Below are 24,142 nucleotides of genomic sequence, written 5' to 3' on the forward strand. Positions count from 1 at the left end.
CGTGAAGATTTAAAACTTCATATTTCTTACTGTTGAACGGAGACGACACTTTTGAAGATGTTGCACTGGATTGTGGGATATTTGGCCTTTTTCAAACTGTGATGGACTTTAAATATGTCATTTTGCTGCTGAATTAAAGCTCCACTGTGTTTCTTTTGGAGGGAGGTTTTAAATGTTACAACTTGAAGGGACATTTTGACAAAATGAAGTAAATCCTCAATGTGACGTCTGCGTCTTTAAGAGCTGTTCGGTCATGAACGCAGCTTATTGAAGCCGGAAACGATGATGTCAGTCGGCTGTAAAGAAAAATAAACACGGCTGATAAGACACTCAGTCAGCAGGGTTTATCCTCTGGGGATCATGAATATCTGGCAAAAATTTAACTGGTTTTACTGGATTTTTCTTTGTGGAGATTTCAAACAGCTGAGTCAGTAAATCTGTAAAACCTGGAAGGCTGATATTCCTCTGATCCACTATGAGGCAGTAGCGCACCAATAAATCAGAGAAGAAGAAGAAGACAGCAGGTGAGCTCATGGAGGTTAACAAAGCATGCAGGATTCACACAGAAGAACTATCGGTGAGTAAAACTGAACACAAACTTTGTGTTTTTGAAGAAGGAGTCCAAAATTTGGACCAAACTAAAGAAAGTTATTTGTGTGATTGGTCTCGATAACAGGTAAATAAAGAGTCACAGTGGAAACAGATAATTAAGCCGCCATTTAATCCAGAAATGTTCTTATGTGAGTTTCTGAAAAATTAAGAGCAGCAGCAGAGACGGAGCCTTTACTTGCATTTCTTGGCTTTTTTTTTTTTTTTTTTTTGAAAGCACACATTTCAAGCTTTGTCTTCTAATTTGTGTTCAATCAGGCGCAGCTTTTGTCTTCTGGATCGTGAAGACACACACACATTGTGTAGGATTCAGTTTTGTTTTCTTTTCAAATCTTGTCATAAATTAGATGTATAATTTAACAGCTGTGATTAAATTGGATGTGCGCAGATGTGTGGCTGCTGTCTCAGTCTCTTTATTAATGTTCATCAGCTCTGTCAGTTTAAAGGGACTGACGACCTCTGACCTCTGACCTCTGGCGTCAGTTCATCTCCACAGTCACAGTGTTTTGGATGTGATGTTGGCCTTCTCCCAGTATCATTTCCTCCACATTAAAGTAGCCACTCTCTAGAAAGCTTATCTTTATCGTTTCTTTTCTTTAAGGCCCCTCTTGTTGTGAAAAACAACCTCCATAAGATTCTTGTTATCAAGAATAGCCAGATATTTTAATATAAAGTTGTTGGAGACCGAAACTGACTGGAACCAGAATTTCTGCTGGATGTGTTGTTTCTTATATTTTCTATAGAACATACTGCGAAAGTGAGTCAGTGTCGTTTGTGGCCAGTCAGCAATCCGTCCACGGCGGTCTGAAGGTGAAAGAGTTCAGATGTGTTTCCTTTAATGGCCTCCACTTTTAGAATGAAGGTTTGGATGTTGGTGTCTCTCGTACGAATAAAAGCAGGGTGGTTTCGGTTTGGAAACTGAAACTCTCACTTTCATCGAGTCTGTTGTGTGGAAAAAGGCCTCTATAGAGCGAACGTCCGCGACCTGCTGACGTAGCAGCTAAAGCTGAGAGAGCCGGAACAGTAAGAGAGGACAGATGCTGGATGTCACACTTGTGTCGCAGACGTTCACATTAGCAGCTCTTTAAGGTGGTATTGTGTGATTAGATGTGTTTTCAGCTACATTCACAGAGACAACACTGCGCAGTGAAGCAGAGGAAGGTAAATACACAACAAGGTCTTTTTCAGCAGGTCCTCTTTGGTTTCTCAACGCGGTTCAGAACTGACCCTCAGGCCGTCGTTTTGAATTGCTCGGTCTGCATCGAGTGTCTCCTCAGCAGCATCCTCCTGGTCGGCTCTTTGGGGTGTCCGGGAGGAGCAGAGGGCAGGAGATGCTTCAGGCCACACTCCCTCTCAGAGAAGCCAGCTCCGGCACTGAAGCTGTAAGCGTTAAGGATGGGGGAGTTGGTGGAGGTGAGGGTCAGAGGTGGCAGGGACCGAGGCCTGGCCTGGGAGCTGTGGTCCAACAGGAAGGCCCCGGAGCCTCTGCGCTCGTACCCAGACAGCACCCTCCTTCCCGGGCCCGAGGCTGTAGATGAGTCCCTGGATCCCAGAGTGCTGGAGCACCGTAAGGGGGCCAGCTTCTTGCCGTCCGTCGGGTCTCTCACTTTCTGCTCTTCGGGGAACTCAACGGTGAGCTGGGGGTCAGAGCTGTAGATGTCGGCGCCGAGCTTTTGCCTTTGAATGATGCTGTGGAGGCTTGAAGAGGCCATGCTGTAAAATGGAGTGTCAGGGTTTTTAGCAGCAGGCAGGGAGGAGGAGGAGGACGTCACTGAATCTGTTCCCAGGTGCTCAGAGTGGAGGTTCGGGTGTGAGGCGGAGTGGGACGACAGCAGACCTGGTAAAGAGATCTTTTCCCTCGCGTGTTTGGAACATTCACTCTTGCCGTCTCCGTCTCCTTTGGCTCTCACCGTTCTTCTCTCGTACCATTTAAAGCCGTCCAGTTTGGGGACACTTACAGACGGATCTTCTGTTTGGATGAAGTCTTGGCCGGAGGCTCTGTGAGGCTGCTGGCTGAGCAGAGAAGATGGGATCTTCAGCCAGGGCTCAGAGTTCAGCCTCAAAAGGGGCTGCTGCAGTCCGTTAGCTGCTGCTTGGCTGAGCCCCCGCAGCCGTGACGGGGAGCATGGATGGGAGTTTACACCACAAGGCTGACCTTCTTTAAAGGAGAAGACGGGCTTCGGGGGGCGTAAAGTAGAGGAGGTGATGAGCTGAATATCCGACGGAGATGCCGGAGCCGTCCGGTCAAGAGGACCGAGGGGGGACATGCTGAGGTACTGCTTGGCTTGGAGTTTTCCACATGGGAGTTTGTCGGTGTTTATGATGATGACTTCCTTCCCTTTGGCCTTACAAGTGTCAAGCAGCAGCTTCAGGACCTTCCAGTCTCCAGCCATGACGGCGTAGACCAACGCTGACATCCCGGACTGGTCCTCCAGGCCGATGTCAGCTCCGCTGTCCAGGAGCAGAGACACCACCTCGGGCCCGACGCACTCTTGGCAGGCGTGCATCAGAGCAGACCGGCCCTCCTTATCCTGGATGTTGGGATCGGCGCCTTTCTCCAACAGAAAGTGGACCAGTTTGACCCGGCTGGCGCTCTGGCTGTCGGTGTGCTGAGTCCTGCAGGCCACCATCAGGGGGGTCTGGCCTTGGCTGTCGCTCTCGTTGATGTAGGCGCCTCCTTCCAGGAGCAGCCGTGTGAGTCTCAGGCGACGGAGGAAGACCGCTCGGAGTAAAGGGTTCCCCGGGTCCATCGCCACCCCACAACTACAACCTTCTCCCTCCATCGCTCCTGATCAGACGGGTTTCTGTGGATGATGAAACAAATTAAACACAAGGTATGTTCAGAAACAATTTGAAGAAATTAAACGGATTATTTTTCATTTCATCCTTTTGGTTCGACCATCAGCTAACAGCCTGGTGACCTTAACTGTCTCCGCTGACGCTGCAGAGAGGCCGTTAGCTTTAGCATGAATAGCATGTTGTATGTGCTTGTGTTGGTGGGCCGTCAGCAGGTGGCGGCCTCAGTTGAACACCAACTAAATATAGAAAGATCGATGCAGCTCTAAATTGGACCGCATGCACCACGATTCTGGACCTGGAGTTTAATTTTGCTCCCATTCGGGTCCAAACAGCCTCTTAGGAGTGAAATTTGCACCTCACTGTTGAGAATGAAGAGCTTTAAAGATCTCCTGATGAGATATTGTCTGTTTTCATATCGACCCATTCAGCAGTTGTTTTATTCGTCCTCTGCAGCACCAACCGCTCGCTCATCCTTTGTGCGGCTTGTCCTTGGTTCTCTCCACCAGAGCAGATAAGGTGGCAGCGACCACAGTCTCAGACAGCAACATAACATTTTCCTGTATGAGTCACAGCCTGCAACACTAAAACACTGCAAAAGGATTTACATCATTCAAACCAAGCAGGGATTATATTTGTGCATGAGATGAAGCAGTGTTGTGTTGTTTTGTTCCTATATATGACCAGATGGGTTCGATGATGGAGCAGCAAGAACACCAACACTTCTGGGATATTTTTTTTTTTTCATTGTTATTGTTATTGTGAGGAGAGTAATCAGGTCTGAGGTCTTTATGAGTGTGAAGGACTGCTGTCCTGTCCAGGTGCATGCTGGGATTGGCTGCAGTCTCCTGCTGACTCTGAGGGATGATGGACAGATGGAAGGACATTTGTCAGTTTGTGTGTTTGCAAGCTCAGCTGTCGATCTTTTTATCTTTTTTTATGTTGAAGCGAATCAAAACCTGATCCTCTATGAGCCGGATCCTCTCAGGTTAGGAACCCCCACCCCCCCCACCCCCAGGGGGCCCAACTGCTCTGCATCCACAACATGACTCTGTTACAGCGTTTTCTGTCCATCCTGCCTGCAGATCTTTGTGCAGATCGAGGACGTAAAACTCCACTTCACCTGGAAACTGAACACTCATCTGCTGCAAAAGCCCTCCAACAATTACTGTGTGTGTGTGTGTGTGTGTGTGTGTGTGTGTGTGTGTGTGTGTGTGGACATAAGTGACTGAAAGCTGCATTACAAAACGTTATTATATCATCAAATGCCACCAAACTTCGCATCACCCGAACGGTTTCCTGCAGAGTTACAGATTCTCAACAGGCTGTCGTGGCAAAATGAAGTTGCAAACTTTGCACTGAATTGTTGATGATGATAATAATAATTATTAGAGTGAAGATGATGAAAACTCACCAGCAGCCTTCAGTCAGGACTCCTCTGCTCGTGCAGACATTCAGTCTCTCGACGTCCTCGGTGACCAGCAGTGTGAGAGGAGACTGAAGCTGCAGCCGTCAAGGTTTCTGAGAGAGAGAGAGAGAAACCGTTAAATCATCAGCAGCAGCCTCGGAGTTACTGAGAGGGAGACGGGGATGAAGGCGGTGAAGGTGAAGCTCTATGGCAACACAGCTCGGCCGGTCTGTCTCCTCATTAAAGGAGCAAAAAGGCCCATTAAGGCTCAGACCGCCTCTCTGCACTTCTTTATTTTCTACTTATGTGCAAGAAAAGGAAAATTATTCTGTCCACCTTATCAATGACATCTCCATGACAACCATCAGGGAGGGCGAATTGTGTAGAGGAGCTGTGTGTGTGTGTGTGTGTGTGTGTGTACCTGTATGATGACAACAGCTTCTACACACACTTTTCATACATTCTGACATCAGAAGCGTGGGAGGTTTTGTGGCTGTGACCAGAAGAAGAAGAAGAAGAGGAAAACCAAACACGAACTTATGTGGATGACTTCGCTCTCCTCTGCTCAGTTAATTGTTGATGGTGGTGCAGGTTTCCATCACTTTGCGGTCGCCATGGAGACCACCTGTGAATTCACGGCGCAGTCTTCGAATCCACCACAAGGTGTCAGCAGCTGACAGCGTTTTCACCTCCCCTTCTCTCCGACAGTCCAAAAAAATAAAAAATAAAAAGTCGAGGAGGCGCCTCAGAAAAGGTATCTTAGATATCTTTATGGACTTCTGTCGGAGAAAACCAGAGCAGCTGTTCTGTCTCAGAGAAAAGGAGTCGTGTTGGCCGGTTCATGTGTAGTAATCCTCTATAATCCTCAGCTGGCTGCTGTTAAAGCCCCTTATGTCCCCCCCGGACCCCCCACCTCCATCAAACCGTCCACGTCCTCCATCTGCGGAAACCAAACTTCTGGTTTCTAAAAACCAAGATGGCTGACGGGCGGACATCACAACAATCCTCCTGCCTCGTCTCATCACCTCCTGACCGCCGAGTTCAGACGGAAAAAGGAACAATCCCTCCGAGGTCAAAGGTCAAGGACGCAAACACATTTCATCACAGCCGGGCCGGTTCAGGAAAGGACCGCAAACTGAACAGACAATCTGGAAGCGCACGACAATTTGTGTTCTCACATTTCCAACTCATCTGATGTCTGAATATAAACTAACACCGACGCGGACCGCTTTCCCTCCTTTTGTTCTGCACATTCCCAAAAATGTAAATATTCATGAGAGAAAAACAAACGTTCACTAAACAGCATCGATTTTATTTATTTTCTCATTCCGTCCAACCTTCATTGTTCCTTTTTCTGTTTTATGGTGTGATTAAAGCAAAAGAAGCATTCAGGCTTGAACTCCAAAGTGTGAGTTTTTGTTTAGTTTTAACACAATGTGTGTGTGTGCATGTGGGTTTGGGTCCATCACAGTAAACTGACCGATTAAATCTCCGTCCTTTGTGTTATTTTTGTGTCTTTTTGATGCAGCTGAAGTGTCAAATGTGTGTTTCTGTTACACAACGCACAGCAGCTCCTGAAGTGTTGACCCGGCCTGGTGTTGGTGTTTTCATCAACACAATGTGTGCAGAAGTTAAAGTCTGCAGAGTCTGTGCTGCTTAACACAAAAGCACACACAAATACACACAACATCTGCCTCCATGCATTTATAAGTGCACACACACACACACTGTCGACTAAAACACAACATCTGTTTGTGCTTTCAGGCTGAATGAGTTTCAAAACAAACACCATCTTCTGAAGCGTTTCACCGATTTACAGAAATAGACTTCTGCTTTTGTCCGTCTCTCAAGGGTGTGTGTGTGTGTGTGTGTGTGTGTTGGTGTGTCTGTGTGCTTGTGTGTTGGTGTGTGTCTCTCTGTGTGTGTGTGTGTGTGTGTGTGTGTGTGTGTCTCTGTGTGTGTGTGTGTGTGTTGGTGTGTGTCTCTGTGTGTGTGTGTGTGTGTGTGTTGGTGTGTGTCTCTGTATGTGTGTGTTGGTGTGTCTGTGTGTGTGTGTGTGTGTGTGTTGGTGTGTCTCTGTGTGTGTGCTTGTGTGTTGGTGTGTGTGTGTGTGTGTGTGTGTGTGTTGGTGTGTGTCTCTGTGTGTGTGTGGGCCACCGTGGAGTTTTATTTGTCAGTTTGTGACAGACTGGTTGACTCTCTGTGGACTAACAGGAGGCTCCACCACAGAGTGTGTTGAAGTCGATGGGAAAATGTCTCTCCTCCTCCCTTTTACTGAAGTCTATGGGAAAATGTCTCTCCTCCTCTTATATTGAAGTCTATGAGAAAATGTCTCTCCTCCTCCCTTTTACTGAAGTCTATGGGAAAATGTCTCTCCTCCTCTTATATTGAAGTCTATGGGATAATGTCTCTCCTCCTCTTATATTGAAGTCTATGGGAAAATGTCTTTCCTCCTCCCTTGTACTGAAGTCTATGGGAAAATGTTTCTCCTCCCTGATGAGTTTCTGGTCTCAGTCTGAAATACAACATGATGTTCATTTAGAGGGAAAGGGGAGGGGCTAGGGGGCGTGGCTACTGCGTGACTGACAGACTTTATCATCCAATCAGGACAGAATGAAGAGAACAAGATGGCTGACTTGGTGGTGGACTGCAGGTAGACCTGGTCTCCGGTGATTGGCTCTCCAGGGCGGAACAGCCCACCTACCTGAGCTCCTGTGCACATGCGCGCTCCCGCTGGGGGCGTTTCTGTTTCGTCTCGTGCACGCGGCCTGTCCCTTTAAGTCGGTGTCAAAGCGGATTAGGCTGATCTCTGATGAGTCCGCCGCTCCGCCCGGTCCTCCGTCTGTTTCTGCCGGACTCTGTGGCGGGAAGCAGCTCTCCCTCTTTCTTTTTTATCCCGCCACACGCGCGCACCGTCACCAACTCCGAGCCAAAGTTCGGAGAGCGCGCGGCATCTTTCCTCAGGATGCCGAACCGGACTCCCGGATCGGTCAACGTGATGGCGCGCCGGCGGGAGGAGATGTGACGCAAAGAACCAACAACAAACAAACAAAAGTAAAGAAAACGTCAGGTGGGAAAAAAATGCAGAAGAGCGTGCGGTACAACGAGGGCCACGCGCTCTACCTGTCCGTGGTGGCCCGGAAGGAGGGCACCAAACGGGGCTTCCTGAGCCGGAGGAGTCCGGAGAACGGCCGCTGGACGGAGCGCTTCTTCGCGCTCTACCAGAACGTGCTCTTCTACTTCGAGAACGAGCAGAGCGCGAGACCCTCCGGGATCTACCTGCTGGAGGGGTGCACGTGCGAGCGGGCACCCGCGCCGAAGGTGTCCGCCGTCGGCAAGGAGCCAATGGAGAGACAGCAGGTGAGTCAGCGCGGGAAGAATCTGTCAAGGCATGTGACGTCATGAATCAGGGAATAAGAAGAAAAACTAACTGAAATGTTTAAAATGCAGAATCAGTCATCTTTCGGTGGAAAATGATAAAATCTAATCAAAACTGCATCAAAATGGAAGCTTAGCATTTCAAATACGTTTCTAAAAATACTGAGACTGTTCGGCCTCTTTAGAATCTGGTACATTTTTACGATTTGACTTTAATCTCCACTTTGAAAAAGGAGTGAATTCAGCCTTGTCGTTGTGATAATGAAATGTACAGGAGAAGAAATATAAAGTAGGAAAATATGATGTTCTGATGGAGATCTGGAGCACAAAGCCGTTAACACACTTTCACACTAACTGAACAGTTTGGTACAGTTTATTTATTTAAAACTGAAAATTATTTTAAATTTAATTCCAGTAGGAGCTGTCTTCAGCAAAAATAGAGAAAATTACAGTCTCGCCTGTTTAATGAAGAACTTTCTGTAGTTTGAAAGTATAAAAATTGATATTACAGAAGAAAGGACAGTTCCAGGATGTAAAGATGTGTGTTTTATTATTTATTCAAATAAACAGCAGAAAAAGTCACACGTCTTCAGGTGGATCCAAATGTGAACATAAAACCGAAAAAAAAAAGAATATCTGCAAAGATTTTCACTGCAGAAACTGAAAAAAGTGAAAGTTTGAGCTTCAGAGTTCCTTCAGTGTTTTCAGCTGGAAATGTAATTTCAGCAGCATCTCTGTCTTCAGTTTGGCTGAATGTTAATTAATCTTGAGGTGAAACGATCAATCAATTAGATATCTGATTAAAAAAAATAATTACCTGCAGCCTTGAATTGTTTGCTGCCGCCGTCTGGAAATGATAATTTTACTGTAAACAGAAGGAGCCTTATGATGAGAGCTGAAATATTCTAATTTTAAATGACCCACATTTCTGTTGTTGCTGCTGCAGGACATGAAGATGTTTCCTCCCGTCAGCAGCTGTGATCATGTAGATTATTATTTCATAAATGAGTTTCCCCCCTGAGGAAAATAAAAACAATAATAAAAACAAACCAAAAAAATCATCTACGTGTTTGGATTTTTAGATTCAGGCTGGATTACGTGCGTTCTGTCTAATGGTCTCATCATTGCTCTGGTAATCCGTCACGCCTCGCCGGACGCACGCTGCCTTGTGACACCCTGACCCAGTCATGCAGCCGTAGTGAGGCGGTCCATGTCACTTCAGGACTGTGTGAGAAGGCAGAGGATGTTGTGATTTTATTTCTTCATTCTTTCATCTGAGCGGACAGCAGCCTGATTCTTAACCTGTAATCTGATGTTATTTCCCAGCTGACTCAGAATGGGAAATAAAACTGTGCTGGAACAGAAAAATCGACCTCTCCGCGGATTCTGTTCGTCCTCTCGTGGGTCTCCTCGAAAATACAGTCACCTCACACTGCTGTTAAAAGCACAGCGTTAGTCCATCAGTCCATCCGACCTCTGACCCGACAGACTGACGGGCTGCAGGCGGATGAAAACAGGAAGGCCTGCAGAAAAATGTAGGCTCAAACAGCTGTGGGGTCAGAAAGCAGGAGCAGAACCGAAATCGGACAAAGTGACACCAACAAAAGCAACAGCAGCCGAATTGTCGTCGGTTTTATCCAGCACAGCTTCCTTTTTCAGAGAGGGTGAAAGGTCGCATGTAAAATCTGCAGCCGGGTCTGAAGGTGGACGATAACGGTCCAAACGGTCTGAAAAGGTCCAAACAGTCTGAAGGTGGACGTGAAAGGTCCAAACGGTCTGAAGGTGGACGTTAACGGTTCAAACGGTCTGAAGGTGGATGTTAACGGTCCAAACGGTCTGAAGGTGGACGTTAACGGTCCAAACGGTCTGAAGGTGGACGTGAAAGGTCCAAACGGTCTGAAAAGGTCCAAACGGTCTGAAGGTGGACGTTAACGGTCCAAACGGTCTGAAAAGGTCCAAACGGTCTGAAGGTGGACGTTAACGGTCCAAACGGTCTGAAGGTGGACGATAACGGTCCAAACGGTCTGAAAAGGTCCAAACGGTCTGAAGGTGGACGTGAAAGGTCCAAACGGTCTGAAGGTGGACGTGAAAGGTCCACACAGTCTGAATGTGGATGTTAACCGTCCAAACGATCTTAAGGTGGACGATAACGGTCCAAACGGTCTGAAGGTGGACGATAACGGTCCAAACGGTCTGAAAAGGTCCACGCGGTCTGAAGGTGGACGTTAACGGTCCAAACGGTCTGAAGGTGGACGTGAAAGGTCCAAACGGTCCGAAGGTGGACGTTAACCGTCCAAACGGTCTGAAGGTGGACATTAACCGTCCAAACAGTCCAAAGGTGGACGTTAACGGTCCAAACGGTCTGAAGGTGGACGTGAAAGGTCCAAACGGTCCGAAGGTGGACGTTAACCGTCCAAACGGTCTGAAGGTGGACATTAACCGTCCAAACAGTCCAAAGGTGGACGTTAATGGTCCAAACGGTCTGAAAAGGTCCACACGGTCTGAAGGTGGACGTTAACGGTCCAAACGGTCTGAAGGTGGACGTGAAAGGTCCAAACGGTCCGAAGGTGGACGTTAACCGTCCAAACGGTCCGAAGGTGGACGTTAACGGTCCAAACGGTCCGAAGGTGGACGTTAAATATGAACCTTTACTGATCAGAATAACTGCAGATGAGTTTTGTCGTCATATTTAGTGGAGCTGCATCCAGACTGATCGTCAGCAGATCCCCGTCTGATCTGCTGACTGACGTCCAGCTTCTTCATTGAGCGACATTAAAGTCAAACAAAACATCAGAGGACATCAAAGCTCCGTCGGCACAATGACACTCAGCTCCTCTGAAGGCTTCGTTAGATCTCATAATCATGATCAGAAACATCATCTGAATATATGAAGTCTGAGTCATAATCATCTTTATTGTGTAGTTAAATACATCATTCAACTTTAATGAGATCAATTTTGAAAAATTGAATCTAAAATGTGAATTATGTAAAATATTTAAGTTGAATGGATTCAGTGTTTGGATTCATCGTTGAGCTGGTCTGAACAGTGATGTTTGCTTCAGATTGGACACCTGATTGTTTTCAAACTGTTCCGAGTTAAACAGGAAGGCCCAGTTTAACAGCTGATGTGTTTCCTGAGACGTGCCCCCCTCCCCCCAAGGGAGAATACAGACGCAGAACTTCCCCGAAAAACGTCACATCTAATGATCAGCTCACCTATTTTACCAAAACGGAGACAAGAGGAAGCGTTTTGGTTCAGAAAGGTTAAAGAAATATAACTGATGTGGGAACAATAAACAGCAGGATGTATTAAAGAATCGAGTGTTTGTGACTTATGAGACTTAACAGACTGAAAGTTGTGTTGTCAGTTTACAGTATTTTAGATATCTCAGCACTGCAGCTTCAGAATTTGCGTCTTTGTTGTCTGACTGATCTGCAGATTTGTCATAAAACTGCCTGTCGTTACTTTACCCAGTTTTCCTTCAGTGATCGGCGTGTTTGAAGGAAATGTGAGAAGTTAAAACGGCAAACAACCCCAACGGGAGGTAACGTGTTCTGACCTCTGATCCTGGAGGTGATGCCGACATACCAGTGTGTGTCTGTGTGTGTCTGTGTGCAGACAGATGAAGTGATTTTGGTGGCCGGACTCGGTGAAGCTTAAAGCCCCCTCCTGCCCCGTCCGTCTCTCTCATTGTTATGTTATCCTGCAGCTTAAAGCGGGCTCGTGGCCGGGGAAGCCGCATTAGCAATGCAAGAAGATGTACAAGCCTCGATGGTTATGTAAACCCACACACACACACACACACACACTCGCACAAACAAGCCCTTAAGCCTCTCTGGTCCAGAGCCGACACACGCCAGCAAGTGTCTCTCACCCGCTGATCGTTACATCATTACTATACAGGCCAGTTTCCCTCCTGTGGCGGCGACGCACCGCTGAATTCTGCCTTTTTATCACAACACCAGCACAAATATTCAGGACGTTAATAAACCAAACGTTCCCCGAACACATCTGACATCTGTTTTCAGTCCACAGTCCCACTTTTGTTTCTAAAAATACACTTTTTTAAGGTTGATAAAAGTGACTGTTTGGGTATTTTTAGTAGATATTACATAATATGTTTGTAATGTTACTAATTCTGTCCGACCTTATTTCCATTATTAGATTTAAGATGCGAGATATCAGGGCAGTTATGTTTTCATGATGGCTTCATCCGTCCCGGCTGAAAATGTTTTTCATAATTTAATTTAAAAAACCCAAAGATGTTCAGCTGACTGACACTGCAGGAGCTGAAAACAGCATGATGTGATTATCATCATTTATTAAACTAATTATTGCAGCTCTAGTACCTTAAAAGTTAAAATGGTTTTTTGTTTGCCTCTTCAGCATCTGATCATGAAAACAACTAAACTATGAATTGTTAATTCCCTTTTAGCAATCAATAGTCTTTTGAAATGAGCAGTATATTGAATATAATTATATTTCCATTCATGTTAGATATCCTGAAACTATGAATGAGTTGTGTGACTCAGAACAGAAAAACTGAGAACGACAAATTTATTTTTTAAATGTTCGCTGAAGGTCGCCGTGGAGTCGCCTCCGTTTTTGTCTTATTGAATTTTAGGAGCAGTGATTTTAGAAATCATCCAAAGCTCAAATGTCTGTCTGTCTCTCATATAAATGTAGAAATCTGTCCTTTCAGCAGAGAGCACCAGCTCGCTCACGTACAGTAAGTCTCTTAATCAGCTCATGGCTGCTGCGCCGGCCTTGCTGTTGCAGGCCTAACGTGCTGTGACACGGCGGCTCGTCGATGTTGATGTGTTTTGACAGAGAGGCAGGACTTCGCTCATGTAGGTTAGAACCCCGAGGCTGCACGGCGCTCATGGACTGAGCTGCAGTTCACACGTTCAGGGTCTTTAAGCCTCAGAGACCTGACGGTGTTCAACAACAGGCTGATATCGCTAAACTACAGAAATCCAAGAAACCCAAACAGACATAAAAGTGAAACTTAAATGTTCTGCAAGAGGATCAATTCACAATAATTAAAGTTTTCTTTCTTTTTTAACCAGTAAAAACCAGATTAGAAGGAGAAGGTGGATCTGACCTGCTCTGTTCTCTCTCCTGATTGGTTGGTCAAGTCTGTCAGCCACACAGTAGCCCCGCCCTCTAACCCCTCCCCTTTCCCTCTAAATGGAGCATCATTTTAAAAATGAACATCGTGTTGTGTTGAAGACTGAGACCATAAACTGATCAGGGAGGAGGAGGCACATTTTCCCATAGACTTCAATACAACCAGCTCGGTTGAAGGACGAAGAGCGGAACCAATAAAACTCCACCTCTGGTTTTGTAACGCAGCATTACTTCCTGGTCATCTTCGGCCACGACGGGCAGAAACCTCTGGAGCTGCGTTCGGAGGAGGAGCCGGACTGTAACGAGTGGGTGGAGTTTATCCAGCAGGCCAGGTGAGACGTTCCATCCTCCTGTTTTCTCTGGTGCAGGTAAACGTCCCGGTAAGATAACCAACTGACTCTTCCATATAATCTCCTTTGTTCTACTTTTTCTTTTTCATTATAACTTCTGTTTTCTGTGCCGATGCACATTTGACACAACTGCTGTTTTATGTTATTCCGTATTTGTTTAGCCCCGGAGAGAGAGCGATTGTGTGTCTGTGTGTGTACATGGACGTGTTCTGCTCGCAGCGGTTCACATTTAGGTCACACTGGTTCTGTATTTCTACACGGATTACATCACAGACTTGATCTCGCCACTCAACCTCCATTACTCTCGGCTCTCTGGGGCTCTTTTCCTATTTTTATCTCCGAATTCGGTGGAAAAAAAGAAAAAGATGCACTTCAAACACCACAGCGTGTTCCTGTCTGTCCACCTGATGTTTTCCTCAGCCCACTCTCTCTCTCCCCCTCCCCCTCGCCACCTTTAGTTACTCTGACATCATCATCGAGCGTGAGATCCTGATGCAGAAGTACATTCACCTGGTCCAGGTCATGGAGACAGAGAAGGTGGCGGCCAATCAGCTCCGCACTCAGCTGGAGGACCAGGACACTGAGATCGAGCGGCTGAAAGCTGAGGTATGCATGAGTGCGTCCACATCTGCGTGCACCTGCAATTAAACATGCAGAAGCATCTGGCATGAGTTCACGGATGCAGGGCGGGCGTTTTGTTGTTCTGGGCCCCTGAAGTGGCTTCATGAATGTTTCAGTCTGCTCTGCGTGTGTGTTCACTGTTGTTGTGGCAGATTGTGGTGCTGAACAAAGCCAAGGAGAGGATGGGGCCTTACCAGACCGCCCAGGAGGAGGAGGACCCCGACATCAAGAAGATCAAAAAGGTAAGCGGTCGTTGACGTCTGCTGATCTTTAAATGGAGGAACGGTTCGAGCGGCCGGAGTTTCCCGTCTGCGCAGGTTCAGAGCTTCATGCGCGGCTGGCTGTGCCGAAGGAAGTGGAAGATCATCGTTCAGGATTACATCTGCTCCCCTCACGCCGAGAGCATGAGGAAGAGGAACCAGATCGTCTTCAACATGGTGGAGACGGAGACGGAGTACGTCCACCAGCTGTCCATCCTGGTCAACTGCTTCCTCAGGCCGCTCCGAATGGCCGCCAGCTCCAAGAAACCGCCGATCAGCCACGACGACGTCAGCAGCATCTTCCTCAACAGGTGACAGAGGAGTCTTCCTCCTGTTACTCTGAAGGTACCTAGTCCTCCTCTGTTCAGAGCTTCATTCAGACCGGTTCTCCTTCTCCAGTGAGACCATCATGTTCCTGCACGAGATCTTCCACCAGGGCCTGAAGGCCCGGATCGCCAACTGGCCCACGCTGGTTCTGGGTGAGTGAATCCAGATCTGCCAGTCGAATCAGGTGAAACCTGATTATTTGAGCTTTGGGGTTGATTCCTGATCGTTTGTTTTGCTTGTTTTGTTGCTGTCTTTTCCAATAAAAGCGTCAAAATGCCCAAACAACTGTGATGTGGCAGCCTTGTTGGTGTTTGGGGGGTCAGATGGTCAATCGGTTGTATTTCAGTGTCTCGGTCTGTAAGGATTCAGATTAAGGTGAATGGGTGGCGTCCTGTGTGTTTCTCCTCCTCACTCAGCCGACCTGTTCGACATCCTGCTGCCGATGCTGAACATCTACCAGGAGTTTGTGCGGAACCATCAGTACAGTCTGCAGGTTCTGGCCAACTGCAAGACCAACCGAGACTTCGACAAGCTGCTGAAACAGTACGAGTCCAACGCCACCTGCGAGGGCCGGATGCTGGAGACGTTCCTCACATATCCCATGTTCCAGGTACAACGCAGCAGCAGCTGTGGTGACAAGTTCATCTTTTTCATGTCGTATCTTCAGATTCCTGTTTCTTTTTAGTGCAAACACACTTTTGCGTGTCTGTCTCGTGGATGTTTCAGATTCCGCGGTACATCATCACGCTCCACGAGCTGCTGGCTCACACGCCTCACGAGCACGTGGAGCGCAAGAGCCTGGAGTTCGCCAAGTCCAAACTGGAGGAGCTGTCGAAGTGAGTGTGAGCAAAAACACAGATACGACACCATGATGATGATGATGACGGTGATGATTTGCCGTGTTATCAGGATGATGCACGATGAGGTGAGCGACACGGAGAACATCAGGAAGAATCTGGCCATCGAGCGGATGATCGTTGAGGGATGTGACATCCTGTTGGACACGAGTCAGACCTTCGTCAGACAAGGTGAGCGTCTCCCACGTCAACAGATGACTTCCTCCCAGCTCGCCATCACCCCCCCCCTCTCTCTCTCTCTGTACGTGGCCAGGCTCGCTCATCCAGCTGCCGTCCAGCAGTGAACGGGGCGTGCTCAGTAAGGTCCGTTTGGGCTCGCTGTCGCTGAGGAAGGAGGGAGAGAGGCAGTGCTTCCTGTTCACCAAACACTTCCTCATCTGCACGCGGACATCTGGAGGGAAGCTTCACCTGCTGAAGGTCGGCCTCACCTTCATGAAACAAAATGGCGGCAAAGTGAAACATGAAAAAAGAAAAACAAATCAAATAAATTTCTCCAGCAGAGAAATATCAGGAAGTAACAGATAAAGGAACATGAAAATGTCTTATCAGTCAGTTATTAGAACAAAAAAACCTAAAAGAGAGCGACAGAATCCATTTCCACAGAAAACTCCCAAAGCTCTTTGAAGGTTTATCAATCGATCGAAGAAGAAGAATAAAATATAAATTTCAGCTCCAGATTCTACGATATAAAAAAAAACAAACTAAAGTCTGCTGGTCTTTTTAATCACCAACAGCAAGGAGGAACGCTGTCTCTGATCGAGTGCACCCTCATCGAGGAGCTCGACTCCAGCGACGAGGACTGTGAGTACCTGGACGTCAGATCCGCCGCCGCCGTTCGTCTCTGCGTCCAGTCTCAGCGTTGTGTCTTCTTTGTGTTTGTGTTTGCAGACAACGCGGCGGGTCAGGGCTTCAGCCACCTGGAGTTTAAAATCGTGGTGGAGCCTCCGGACGGTCAGCCCTTCTCTGTCGTCCTGTTGGCTCCTTCTCGCCAGGAGAAGGCAGTGTGGACCAGCGACATCAGCCAGGTGAGGCCATGATGGCGTTAAAGCCGCTCCATCAGGACCAAGGTGCGTTCAAACTGTGGGAAACGACAGCGTCACCCGGTCTCATGTCTTTGTGTCTCAGTGCATCGATAATATCCGCTGTAACGGCCTGATGACCAGCGTGTTCGAGGAGAACTCCAAAGTGTCTGTGCCGCACATGATCAAGTAAGAAAGAAGATGAATCAATAAACTGATCAGCTCCGTCCAATCTGAGAAACCGAAAAACAGCTTACAAACAACATCAGACCAGTTTAATGATCATATCGTTCAAATATCGTCCTTTTTTTTACCTGTTTTAATTCCGTTAAGACAGCGAAACAATAAACACACCGTCTGTGTCTTATTGCTCGGAGCCACAGAGCTTCAGTCTCCAAAAATTTATTAAAAACACACACACACACACACACTTCAGTTCATTTGGACTCACGGAGCTTTGGATGAATCTGCTGCAGGAAATAGTTCCCCAATAAACCTGATATTAGTTTTCCACAAACTGAAGCATCTCGACACTTTTTGAAGTTATTGTAGATTTTTGGGATGTTTTAGACAGACGATGAACTTTCAGATGGCTGTCATGGACACGTCTTTTTGTGTGTTTTGTTAACTTGGCGGATTAATACTTTGGTGATTTCCCTCCCGAAGGTCTGACGCCCGTCTGCACAAAGACGACGTGGATATCTGCTTCAGCAAGACGCTGAACTCCTGCAAGGTGCCGCAGATCCGATACGCCAGCGTGGAGCGCCTGCTGGAGCGACTGACGGACCTGCGCTTCCTGTCCATAGATTTCCTCAACACCTTCCTCCACACGTACCGGATCTTCACCACCGCCGCCGTGGTCATCGACAAGCTGGCCGACATCTACAAGAAGCCGTTCACCTCCATCCCCGTCAGGTACGCGTCCTGAGAGTCTGTGGTGGCGTTTCATTCAGCTCCTCTCCTCATCATGGCCTTCCTCCTCCTCCTCCTCCTCCTCCTCCTCCTGTCTCAGGATCGAGCAGCACTCATGTGATCGTCTGTCCATCATGTCCCTCTGTCCCGACTACAGTCTGAAGATCACCCAGCTTGCTCTGGACCAGTCCAAGTAAAAGCATCAGTGATTCACGTCGGCCCACCTGAGTCAGACCTGGATCCTCATCAGCTCTTCTTCTCCTCCTTCAGGTCTCTGGAGCTCTTCTTCGCCACCAATCAGGGCAGCTGGGGGGCGGACCCCCTGAACAACAAATCCCCCAGGCTCTGCCGCAAGTTCTCCTCGCCCCCTCCCCTGTCCATCCCCTCCCGCACCTCCTCCCCGGTCCACTGCCGCAAGCTGTCCCTCAGCTCCCCGGTCGGGTCCAAGGCCGGAGCCCTGGACTTGTCCACCACCCCCTCGTCCTCGGCGGCCAACTCCCCCACCTCCAGCCACAGCCCGTCCATCTCCTCCCCTCCGCCCGGCTCCACCAGGTCGCCGTCTGGCTTCTCCTCCCCGCCTCCCACCACCACGCGCTCTCCCAGCCTCCCCCAGGCCTCCGGGGGGGCCTCGCCGCCTCCCTTCTCCACCAAGGCCCCGCTGGACCTCAGCCGGGGGCCCAGCTCCCCGGAGCTGAGCCCGGCGGCGGGGGAGGACGTCAGCGGGGAGCTGCCTCGCATCGACGCCTTCTGTGGGAAACTGAGGCGAAGCATCCGCAGGGGTACGGACACACACACACACACACACACACACACACACAGTTACAGAGCTCACTTTTCCTTCGTCTGTCTCTAAACTTGTTCTTGAGTCAGACTCTGACTTTTCACAGCAGCAACATTAAAAACACAGCAGCCTGTCACAGTCAGTTTCAGGTCAGATCAAGGAACCAAGATGGCCGACAGATAAATTACAGATTGGAGGCTTTCGAAGCAGACTGATGGGTGACTTCACGGAGGTTTGACTGCTGGTGATGTTTTCCCGCCCACAGCTGTCTTAGAGTCAGTGTCTCTGGACAAGTTCATCCCTGAATCACCCGCCAGCTCTGAGCCGGGCGACTTGTCTCCCTGCCGCTCGCCTTCGACGCCGAGACACCTCCGCTACCGGCAGACGGGAGGTAGGACACGCACACGCACAGAGCCGGACACGCACTGCCACATCTCTGTTTTTAATGTCTCCCGTCCCTCGCAGTCACATCGGGGGACAACTCTCGCTGTACCATGTCCCCGGCCTCGGCGTTCGCCATCGCCACCGCCGCCGCCGGCCACAGCAGCTCCCAGGGTGAGCACAGCAAGCCATGAAGGTCAAAGCACACACAGCCGGGGGGGAGAGATACAAGTGTTGTTGTTTTGTTGTTGTGTATTTTCTTTAAGAGGCAGACCGAGTTTTATTTTTAATTTCTTTCAGGTTTCAGTAATTCTGACAAATCCTGTGACAAAGAATTCATCATCCGCAGAGCTGCTACCAACCGAGTCCTGAACGTGCTGCGACACTGGGTGTCCAAACACTCCCAGGTGAGTCCACAACAGACCGGATTCATTTATTAAACTTTCATCCGGTTGGCCTGTTTATGTTTTTTTCAATCGTGTTCTGGAAGCATGAATGAACGAGACATTTCCAGATGAAGTAAATGTCCGAATCTGCTCGGGTCCACTTTTCTCTCCAGGACTTTGACATGAACGGAGACCTGAAGACGGGCGTGGTCGGTCTGTTGGAGGACGTCCTGCGAGACCCGGACCTGCTGCCGCAGGAGAGGAAGGCTACCGCGAACATTTTAAGGTACAACGTCCCGTCTGTGTCCACGTCCATCCGTCTGTCTATCTTTGTCCTTCAATTCATTCATCCTTTTATCAGAAAAACATTTTGGTTTAATAAGTGAAACATTAAATGAAACTCATTTTAACTGATTATTTCTCATCCTCATTTTGGGGAATTAGCTTTATATTTATTGTTTTCTGTTTGTTCATTAAAATATTTAAATATTGGTTGTCTGCTTTAATGACTCTTATATTTAATGTGTGTTTTCTTTTTTTTTACTGCCGTTGAATCAATGAAATTTATCAATATCAGCGTCTGGTCTGTAGAGAAAAATCATCAGAGGCGTCTGAATTATGGAACTCTGCTGTCGTTTGTTTCCTGCAGTGCCCTTTCTCAAGAAGAACAAGACGACGCTCAGCTGAAGATCGAGGACATTTTACAGATGGTCAGTGTCAGAAATAGCTGCAGGGACCTTTTATTTGTCCGCTGAAGCTCAGAGCAGTTGTTGAAATAATTTATCTCCTGGTTGTGGAACAGAAAAGCTGTCCGCTGCTCCACTTCATCGTGGTAAGAATCCTCATCGAGGAGCCGATGAAAGGCTCCGGCCGTAGTTAGTGTTCGTGCGGTAGATCTTTCACTTCCTGCCGCTCTGGCCACATTGAAACACAAACTGGGCCGATGTTGTGTGTGTCTGTAGGCAGAGAGTCCTAAAGCAGAGTGTTTCGAGTCGCTGTCAGCGATGGAGCTGGCCGAACAGATCACGCTGCTGGATCACATCGTGTTCAGGAGCATCCCCTACGAGTGAGCCGACAAAATACAGATTCCCACAGATCCTTCCAAAAAATAAGCACACACTGAATAACTGAATAACACACTGTCATAATTCTCAGCATAATTATCAGCAGGTTTAAATATTTTAGTTAAAGCAGAAAGAGTTAAAAGATGAGAACGAAAACACAAGAATATAATTATTCTCATTATATTATCAAAAAATAAAGTAGAGAAGCTCTCAGTCAGTTTTCATGAACATACAACAGGTCTTTGTAAAAGTAATGTCATTTTCAGAAATGTAAAGTTCCACTCTGGATGATCTTATTTTGTCTCATAGCTTCTTTTATTTCACTTTTGTCTTATTTTAAGTTGTCTCAGGTGAACAACTCAGACTCAGCGTCGTATTGAGCGTAGACTTAGTCCTGACTACAGGTGTTTGTGGTCCTGCAGGGAGTTCCTGGGTCAGGGCTGGATGAAGGTGGACAAAACTGAGAGGACTCCGTTCATCATGAAGACCAGTCAGCACTTCAACGATGTGAGGCTGAAGCTCTGAATCTGAGCAATGATGATGCTGCTGCTTCGTTTCTGACTTCTTTTCTTTTTTTCACTCGGCTGTTTTAGACACTCAGATTTCTGATGCTGCTCAGTCCAAAATGGCCATAAAACTAACTGTTCCCTTCTGCCCCCCCCTCAGATGAGTAACCTGGTGGCGTCTCAGATCATGACCCACACTGACGTGGGCTCTCGGGCCAGCTCCATAGAGAAGTGGCTGGCGGTGGCCGACATCTGCCGCTGCCTCAACAACTACAACGGCGTGCTGGAGATCACCTCGGCACTCAACCGCAGTGCCATCTACAGGCTGAAGAAGACCTGGGCCAAAGTCTGCAAACCGGTGTGTGTGTGTGGGTGTGTGTGTCTGTGTCACACAGGCACTGAGCTTTTTTACTTCATTTGAAATGTGTGTTTTGTAGACCAAAGCACTAATGGACCGGCTGCAGAAGACGGTGTCATCAGAGGGAAGATTCAAAAACCTCAGAGAGACGCTGAAGAAGTAAGTAAAGCTCATTTTCAGAAGATGCAACATGAACCTCTGTTCAGAGGGAAACAGATGGAGAGATGACATGATAAACAGGACGTGGTGAAACTTTGGATTCTGACTGATGTTTGCTCTTTGTGCGTTTGTAGCTGTAACCCTCCATGTGTGCCGTACCTGGGCATGTACCTAACCGACCTGGCGTTCATCGAGGAGGGAACACCCAACTTCACGGAGGAGGGCCTGGTGAACTTCTCCAAGATGAGGATGGTAACGATCTTCCTGTGATTCTCATTTAGTTTAACACGTTTACAGTCATGAAACGTGAAAAACTATCAAACTGTCAGGGGAGCACCTGATCTGCTCTGTCCTCTCTCCTGATTAGGTGGTAGCCCCGCCCCTAAATGAGCATCATTTAAAAAAATGATCATCATGTTGTGTTGAAGACATTTTCCCATAGACTTCAACACAATGTGCCCCTGCTTCCTCAGATTTCGCACATCATCCGGGAGATCCGTCAGTTCCAGCAGGCCCCTTACAGGATCGAGCACCAGCCCAAAGTGAGTCTGAGCAGCAGCTTTGATTCTGAGGTCAGTGTTGATTGGTCGGACGATCTGATTGGTCCTGTCCGTCCTACCTGTCCTCAGGTGACTCAGTTCCTCCTGGATAAGACTCTGGTGATGGATGAAGACACTCTGTACGAGCTCTCGCTGAAGATCGAACCCAGAGTGCCGCCTGCCTAGTTTCCTTTCACACCTTCGTCTTCCTGCAGAGAAGATGTTCACAACACACAGACACATTTCAACCCTTTTAGGCCCCCCTCGTTAAAAATGTCACCAATATATTCCAAATCAGAGATGATGACAGTCAGAGAGAAAGTGTGACCTCTAAAGGGTTCATTGGTTTGAAATAATTATCTGTATTTTAATTTTAAAAATAGATTAATCTGACTTTATCCAAAGTAGTTGTGTAGAAGCTGCCCGGCCCAGAGGTTGGGATACACGCCCCCCCCGTCCCATGAATGGAGGACACTTCAGGGGTCGTTGGAAACTCAGGAGAAAATGTGCCTTGTGTGAATATCCGACGTAAAAATTGAGTGAGACGGATCGGACTGTAACACGACTCTTTGCCATAAACAGTAACGACTGTTGAGACGTCCAGAGCGAGACCAGCTGCTGCTATCACACTGTAAATACACAAACTATCTGCCTCTGTAGCGTCGCACAAAAACGGGCTCAGCTCAGTTTTGAGTTATATTTCCTGCTGTTACAGTGAAACTTAGAACATGTTAAATCAATACAAGTCATTTTTTTAAAGAAATTCAAAGGCCAAAAACACGACGCTGACACATTATCAGCTTATAAAGGCGACATCTGTTCAGACAAATATCAGCTCAGCACACGTCTTCAAGTCGTATTAAAAAACTTTTTACATCTTGAAATGTTCCCGTCTCTGAACAGTGTAACACCAAAACCAAGAACTGAAAGATGCCAAACTGAAGCTGGGTTTATTATTCAGGAGCGTGTGACGGTTCGAATCCCAAAGTGTCAAACAAACAAACCATCAGGAACATTCAGGCTGATTTATGGAAACACACAGCTTTGTTTTGTGTCAGTTGTTTTTGTCGCCTTCTGGTGGCCGCCATCTGATTTTTTTCACATTTTTCAACCTGGTACTTTAATTAAGTGACATTCTGCAGTGAACTTTTTCCCCTCGAGAATTTAACACTGAAAACAAACAAACACGATCCTGCTTCTTTTCTCTGTTACCAAACAGGAATATTTTTATAAAATATAAATATTAAAGAAAATTAATAATATCTGAGCATCTTCTGCTCTTTCATTTCTGGCCACCAGATTAAAGTGCTTTTCCTCAGAGCTTTACCAGCAGAAATAATGAGGCGTAAATATAAAGAAGCATCATCCAGCCTGTGATTTTCAGCCATTTAGTCAGAAAAAAGAAAAAATAAAACCAATAAAATGAGCACAAATCAGATGGTTGGTAATCCAGCTGCACAACAGGCCGTTCACATATTTAGTCTGAAGCTGATCTTAAAACGTCACAACCCTGGAAACAAAACCTAACCCTGCTCAGAACCGTCACGTCTGCCAGTTTTGTAACTTTACTCATTTTTGTACACAAAGGTTTCTGAAAAATCTTCATTTCTGCTGTTTTTTTTTTTTTTTTTTTAAGAGCTGGCCTAAGTAGTTTCGTATGCACGACAAAACTCAACAGTCAGATTTCTTTTTCACATAGTATTATTATTATTATTATTATTATTATTAGCTCCTTGTCCATGTGATTATTTTACCTTATTCTAAATACTTTACACTCTGTTGTCTTTATTGGTATAATAGTTTAATCTTTGCACTATTTATTCATAAAGAAAGTCGGTAGACTCTAAACTGTTTTATAGCACGATCCTCTTTCCTGATTCTAGCTGGCTGTTGCTGATGTTTATTAGGTGGAATCTTTTATTTTGGCTCGTTCATCATGTCAGGGGCATTTGTGTTTGTGACACTGACTTCTTAAACTGCTGTTTTATTTGACATTCAAGGTTTGTGTTGTTTTGTGTATTGTACAGATATTGACACATTCCAGGCTTCAAAATAAAAGCACAAATGTAAATTAGAATGTTGTTTTCAGGTTGATCTGACAGAAAACACAGACCAACACAACCAATATACAAGACAACCCAGAACAGACAGGAAATGAAACCAAACACACAAAGAACAAATGTAGAAAAAGACAAAAAGTTGTGCAGATCAACACACTCAGATGTTTGAGGCTGATTTACTGATTTATGCTGGAAGACAAACTGAAGATGACTGTGGAGGATAAAAATGTCTCAGGTCTG

The 24,142-nt window shown here is 47.0% G+C and overlaps 2 protein-coding genes across 4 annotated transcripts; one reads left to right on the top strand and one right to left on the bottom strand.

Moving 5' to 3' along the window:
* Positions 1–3: 3 nt before the first annotated feature.
* Positions 4–23,823, top strand: rasgrf2a (Ras protein-specific guanine nucleotide-releasing factor 2a). 3 transcript variants are annotated; one of them, XM_029515192.1, is made up of 30 exons: positions 4–577; positions 7,421–8,173; positions 13,548–13,654; positions 14,131–14,278; positions 14,446–14,535; positions 14,611–14,864; positions 14,953–15,032; positions 15,297–15,490; positions 15,607–15,716; positions 15,790–15,908; positions 15,991–16,154; positions 16,472–16,538; positions 16,626–16,762; positions 16,863–16,945; positions 17,423–17,671; positions 17,769–17,861; positions 17,939–18,447; positions 18,715–18,840; positions 18,915–19,004; positions 19,131–19,237; positions 19,390–19,502; positions 19,866–19,926; positions 20,019–20,048; positions 20,179–20,282; positions 20,703–20,787; positions 20,947–21,144; positions 21,224–21,303; positions 21,438–21,555; positions 21,777–21,845; positions 21,933–23,823. In XM_029515192.1, exons 2-30 carry the CDS (start codon positions 7,895–7,897, stop codon positions 22,026–22,028), a joined length of 3,960 nt encoding a protein of 1,319 aa, XP_029371052.1. In that variant the 5' UTR covers positions 4–577; positions 7,421–7,894; the 3' UTR covers positions 22,029–23,823. The 3 variants fall into 3 exon arrangements, with proteins under 3 accessions (XP_029371052.1, XP_029371053.1, XP_029371054.1); XM_029515193.1 differs by having other exon boundaries at positions 21,942–23,823; XM_029515194.1 differs by lacking the exon at positions 20,019–20,048.
* ankrd34ba (ankyrin repeat domain 34Ba) lies at positions 1,645–5,031 on the bottom strand. Its single transcript, XM_029516469.1, has 2 exons — positions 4,820–5,031; positions 1,645–3,413 (listed from the first exon to the last, which is right to left on the bottom strand). Exon 2 carries the CDS (start codon positions 3,390–3,392, stop codon positions 1,839–1,841), a length of 1,554 nt encoding a protein of 517 aa, XP_029372329.1. The 5' UTR covers positions 3,393–3,413; positions 4,820–5,031; the 3' UTR covers positions 1,645–1,838.
* Positions 23,824–24,142: the final 319 nt, after the last annotated feature.

The sequence above is a fragment of the Echeneis naucrates genome, chromosome 12 (genome assembly GCF_900963305.1).
Source record: "Echeneis naucrates chromosome 12, fEcheNa1.1, whole genome shotgun sequence".
NCBI classification, from domain to species: domain Eukaryota; kingdom Metazoa; phylum Chordata; class Actinopteri; order Carangiformes; family Echeneidae; genus Echeneis; species Echeneis naucrates.